At 40.6% G+C, this 6371-nt stretch overlaps 1 protein-coding gene across 1 annotated transcript; it reads right to left on the reverse strand.

The window, feature by feature from the left end:
- Positions 1-3779: 3779 nt before the first annotated feature.
- On the reverse strand, positions 3780-5797 carry foxl2a (forkhead box L2a). Its single transcript, XM_030395517.1, has one exon. The coding sequence runs from the start codon at positions 5532-5534 to the stop codon at positions 4614-4616; it is 921 nt and encodes a 306-aa protein (XP_030251377.1). The 5' UTR covers positions 5535-5797; the 3' UTR covers positions 3780-4613.
- Positions 5798-6371: the final 574 nt, after the last annotated feature.

Raw genomic sequence — 6371 nt, forward strand, 5'->3', positions numbered from 1 at the left:
GAATTAAATCCTTTATTTAATATTACTGATTTCATTAAAGGCTACTAATCTGTTAATTAGTCAGGAGTAACTATTTTAAACAACCATGTTGGACTATATTTAATACACGGGACAGGCACGTCCCGGCTGACAGCTGTGGATCTGCTGGCTTTATGATCAGTAAAAGAAGACTAGCCTGTGTGTTAAAGCAGGCCTGTGTTGGAGCTATGAACCTCGGCTGGCCTTATCTCTCTCAGCCCCTGAGACATCCTGTATGCAGGCCCATTGTTCCCGGCCGACCGGCTGAACTGTCAACCTTTCTGCGCAAATGCACACCTGCCGCGCCCGAGCACACACACACACACACACACACACACACACACACACACACACACACACACACACACACACACACATTCAGTTTATTACTTTTACAGAAGAAATGTATAGCTCAAAGTTTGTCAAAAAAAAAGTAGTATGTGTTTTATGTGTGTGTATGTGTTGCAGAGGTAGAACTGTAACATGTTATGGGGGCTGGTCGACACTTTTCTCCACAAACACGGGACTAAAAACGAGATTAAAGTGTTTTTCTTTGTCCTAAAAAAACAACAGCATTAAACTGATGTATTATGTGTTAACATGCCTAACTTCAAATCAAGAAGAACCTTTCTGCTGCAGCCTATAGTTTATGTAAAGGTTAGTTACACTCGCCGAAACATAATTTCTTGTTAAACACTCGTATTTATTATTTTTGGGAGAGTGTTTAGAATACACTTGGCTTTCAAACGCGCCCATATCTCCTTATTGTTTACAAAACATTAATGTGAGGAAGCAGAGAATGTACACAGTTACATTTCAGGCTCGCCTCGACGCTCCCGCTGCACACAGGAGGACGGACAAGTTGTCAGTGTGTCTCCGACCGGGACCACGACTGTTGAATAGTCCCAAAGCCACCGGCATGTCCATAACATGGGTTAGCTGCTCATTAAGCAAGCGACGGTAAGATCTTGGTTGTGTTCAATGATCCCGACGGCTGGCAGAGAGGAAAAAGTCTGGTCGGCAGTAGCCGATATGGTCAACTATTTAGCCCAAAATATAATACTCCCATTTTAGTGTAATTTTTGCTTTACACAAAATTCAAGTAATGGACTGAAAAATGTTGTCTCATTGAGTTCTTGTAATGTTTCTCTTACTTCCCTTTTAACGTGAATGTCTGCAAAGCAAACATGCGTGTGTTAGATATCTGATATAAAGATACACAAAGAAATACAGTGTATTATATGGTCTTCAGCAACAATGAATAACCCAAGGAAGTTCAATTAAATTCACGAATAATAATGTAGATGGAAAATATTAATACCACAAATACTAAATAACAAAATAAAATAAAATTGAATGAGTCATTTATATAATTTCTTCTTCTTTTTTTGCTGAATTAACTGTTGGAGCTTTTTGTATTACACTGGGCCTACATTATTATTATTATTATTATTATTATTATTATTATTATTATTATTATTGTTCTTGTTGTTATTGTTATTATTATCATTATTATTGTTATTATTTTCAACAAAAATGTAAGCCTAAGTCAAATTACGCACAAAATGTAAAAGCATAAAAAACATCTTGATTCAAAAAATTATATTGTTTATGATCAAGTGTTTGCAGTATTGATAATTGTGGGACTTTTTTGTCCACATGTTTTCTGATAATATATTTCGATACCTATTGTTCTATTTGTTTTTTCTGTTCCTATATGTTTTCTGTCAGTGTTTTGGTGGGCATTGCATTTGTATTTCCGTCAGCAATACATTTCAGAGGAGGCGTTAAAAAGACAGTGAAGATAAATATATTTTTTCTGCAGGTTTATTGGCCACTAACAAATCGAGAAAACTTTTAAATTTAATGTCCAAACGACCCTTCAATAATCGGAATGCCACCACACACTAATTAATTCACCTACATTCATTATTAGCAGCAGCTATTACAAGAGTAAATGGATCAGTTATGCCGTCGTTTGTTATTTAGTTGGCTCAGTGATCTACATGGGTGTGTATGTGTTTTCTTAAACGTATCTTTTTTTGGAGAGAGAGCTTTTGAATGATGAGCCTGTGTTTGACAGTCGCTGTGGAGCACAGAGGGTGGATGAAGGGGAATGGGAGACCCCGGACTGTGCTGGGCTTCAGCGTTAACTCTGGCGCCACGCACGTCGGATCTGTGAAGGATGATCCCACAATCTAATTTAAAAATGAGCTATTAGATGTTAAAACGTCATATTCTGTGACTGGTCAGCTTTTAAACTAATATTTCAGTGTGTGTGATTGCTGTGATGTGCTGTCAAAACAGTGCACTTACTGTACTGAAACACCCCTTAAAAGTAAAAGTCAGAACCAGATGGCACTAATAAATCGATGCGCTGTGATAATATGATCGTGATTACAGGAGGGACGGGGCTGAGATCAGTCGGTGCATTGAGGCGTTTCACTCATCGAATATCTCTTTTATCAAGAGGCTGCTGGCCCTCAGGGCGACGGGATGGCCCTCTGGGGCTGACAGGAACGTGTCTACGTAATTCAACAGTCTCACACTAAAACACAACTAAGAAGGAGGAGCTGCCTGTGTCAGCTTCATACACTCATCCTCCAGAGAGGACTCGGCAACATTTTAAACAAATGACTCTTTGATAGGACAGAGAACAAGGCGAATGAATTGCGCTTACTGTGTGACGTCAGAGCCGCAGAGGGGTTAATATGACCTCCTGTGAGAAGATTTAGCATTGCCGACTTTTTATTACGCTTCCTGTCTTTGTTGAACTTATTTCCTACATGAGTCTGTATTATTTAGTCCACAAGTTAACTGCATCAAAAGTACTCATAGCTAATGTTCACAGTAAAAGAGGGAAAAGCACACGTGGCAAATTCATCATCGATGTGTATTATTATTATTATTATTATTATTATTGTTGTTGTTGTTGTTGTTGTTGTTATCATTAGTATTGTTTTAGCTGGTGATGATTTGCTGTAGTTTAGAATATAAGTAGATTATAAAAGTACAGTCAGAAAAAAAGATTGATGTCCACACATCCAGCGGAAACGACATATCGAATTGAGGTATGAAAACTTTGTTTTTTTTTGGTTCTTTTGCCGTGCTTGGAATTGAATCTACTCAAAATATGCATAGGAAAACACGGTCCTAGCCTCCATGCATCGCCATTCTTCCACTGATAGGGGTTTATTTGTGAATTATATCATATCAAATTTAATTAAATATCACATAGGAGAACACATATTTAGCTTAAGAGGCGAATAGTCTAAAGACGTTTACACCCAACACATTGAATAGCCAACAAGCATCAGTCGCCTTGGGAGACAAATTATTTCTGACACTGTGCCTTGTTATTATTATTATTATTATTTAGTTCATCAAGTTTCACTATGGATAGAACGTTTCCTGTTTTCATCCAGTTACACATTTTCATCCATGCAGTGTGATAAATTTGCTCTTGCAGGTTGGGCATAAATTACGTTAAATAATGTCTAATATTGGACTTAAATATTTACACGGTAAAGAGCAGAATAAGTGCATAGCCAAAACTCCATAACCCTGCTCGATGGTTTACCTATGATTATTATGTCCTTGGCATTTCTAAACGACCTGTAAAAACGTGTATATGTTAACAGTGCATTACTTTCATGCTGCGTTAAATTCACAGAGCGGTTAATTGTTGATTGCTGTTTTTTAATGCCAGCAGTGGTTATCAGAGCCTAGAGTATAAAACAGATTACTTCATGACCACTGTATTACTTTAAGAAATACAAGTTTATTAAGAAATTCACAAACCTAGAAAAGAGGGAAAAGTGCTAATTAAAATGAAACATGGCCCCAACATGAATGAGACAATATAACTAATCACGTTTATAAAAAAATAATAATCAGAAAGATAAACAAAACTTGGCACTGGCTGGCGTCATATTGGAAATGATATCATACATACAAGAAATATGAAAAACCCTGAATTATATATATTTTTTGGCAGTCTGATGGATCTCTACACACACTTTTAACCGAACAAAGTTCACACCCATGATACGAGGTTACGTTTCACCATGCAGGCCTTGCTCAGTGCAAGTTACTGTGAAGGCCAAACTGACTTCTGATTCATCTGATTCAATTACATATTAAAGCTCTAAATTAATTAGGGCATCCTATGTCCACGTTTCATTTGGCAATAGTAAGGATGAGACGTGCGTAAAGATGAGCGAAATCATTACGCATACCAGTAACACACAGCTGAGGCACTGTCAGCAACGTCTAAACCCCGTGAAAATGAAAAGGGTTTCATAGGCACAATTATGACTACAATACCAAGTTACGGCCATCAGTCCAAGTGTAATACAGGCGCACGAAATGGCTCCCAGAGGTTGTGCTACCTGATGTGTCCTGATGACTTCTTTAGCTCCCGATTCCATTTTGTAAAAACTTTCTCCACATCAACTCGCGCATATGGGTGTCAGCTGGACCCAAACAGCTCGTCAGAATGGTCTCTTTAAAAATACTCTTGGTTCTGTTTTGAAATCACAGGAATCATCTCGCAATGTTGGAGTCCTCATTTTACACAGACCATTTGGTAAACTTTAAATATCAATCCTCGTGTGTAACGCCGAGTGTTTGGTCTCGTGTTCCCAATAAGAGCAGTGCATCATCGAGAGCTCCGCGGGCTGGCGAGAGCAGGCGAACTGAAGGCCCGCTCCGTTACTGGAGGAGACCGGAGGTGGTGCCGCGGTGGCCGGGCTCAGCTGCTGGGCATGGTGGGGATGCGCGGGATGGTGATGGTGACTCATGCCGTTGTAAGAGTTTACCATGCTGGGCAGCGCCATGCTCTGCACCCGGGAGTAGGGGTTGTAAGATGAGGGGGCTGACAGTCCCTTCACGTTCACTGGACTCACGTTGCCGCTGGCCATCTGACAGGATGTGTAGGACATCGGAGTGGGCGGCTGGCCTAACGACCACGAGTTGTTCATGAAGCTAGACTGCAGGTACTTGGGTGGGGACAGGTAACCATAGCCGTCTCCTCCGAACAAGGACTTCCCCGGCTGGAAGTGCGTCGGTGGCGGTCTAAACGGCCGCTTCATCCTGCGGCGTCTCCTGTAGTTCCCCTTCTCAAACATGTCCTCGCAGGCTGGGTCCAGTGTCCAGTAATTCCCTTTTCTCTCCCCGCCGCCCTCCCGCGGAACTTTGATGAAGCATTCGTTGAGACTCAGGTTGTGTCTGATGCTGTTCTGCCAGCCTTTTTTATTCTTCTCATAGAAGGGGAACTTGCTGATGATATACTGGTAAATACCGGACAGAGTGAGGCGCTTCTCTGAGCTCTCCCGAATGGCCATGGCAATGAGAGCGACATAGGAGTACGGCGGTTTCTGGGTCGGATCCGGCTTCTCCGGGACTTTCTCCTGGACCGGCTCCTCTTTAGGTCGCTCTTTCTCCTTGGTCGTGTTGCTGTCGTGGATCATTAAGGTCATTGCGTCATCCTCCGGGCTTTGGTAAGTGGCCATCATTGCGCACACCAAAACAAAACAAGTCCAGTCCAAACGCCGAAAAGCAAAAATCTTTAAATGGCGCTTGAAAACTCGAGCAAAAATGATGTGGTGCAGAACTTCAGGATGCACCGCGAATTGAAAGCTGTGTGCCAAACTGCGCACAGACAAATCTTGTTTCGCTGCTCAGTAGGTGACATGCACCAGACCGTCCTCTCTCTTCTACTCGGATTTTTCTAAACTGGTTTCTGATGGAGGAGCAACCCAAGTTGTGGTTTGAGTCAGTAAGCCCAGCCCTTTCCTCTTTTTTTGCAGGCACTGACAGGCTGCTTTTGCTCCAATGCTCTCTATGGAGCGACGTAGGTCGTCGTGATTAGTGCGTATTTGAGTTCCGCCTCCCGTGTTTACACTGAATAAAAAAAAATAAAAAATACTAACTTTTCTTAACATGTTGGAATTCGTTTTCATCACACCTTGGTCAAAACACTACTGACATTAAAAATCAATTTGCATTTAAAAGTACAACACACACCTGAAGCATCGATTTATGGAAAAACTATCTAAAATAGATTTCAGGAATGTTATAAAGTTCCTGTAAGGTACATATCCCAGTTTTAACTGCATATAAGGCTATTAAAATGTTTTGAATTAAAGGTGCATTAGGTAGTTAATATTCACTGATGAAATTTAATGTCTGAATGAACTGAATAAACAAACTGTCCTCAAAGGACAACGCACGTTGTACTGTTTTGATTTGTTTGCATTTGCAGGATCCTTCAAAATAGCTTCAAACAGTGTTCTGGGCACCTTATTCTCCCAAGAACAGCTTGTTTATTTAGTTATATAAATAAATAAATA

This window comes from Sparus aurata, chromosome 2, assembly GCF_900880675.1.
Source record: "Sparus aurata chromosome 2, fSpaAur1.1, whole genome shotgun sequence".
NCBI classification, from domain to species: Eukaryota; Metazoa; Chordata; class Actinopteri; order Spariformes; family Sparidae; genus Sparus; species Sparus aurata.

What these genes read in the sequence shown, in the direction of transcription:
- foxl2a (XM_030395517.1), bottom strand. Translation starts at nt 5,534, where the DNA reads ATGATGGCCACTTACCAAAGCCCGGAGGATGACGCAATGACCTTAATG.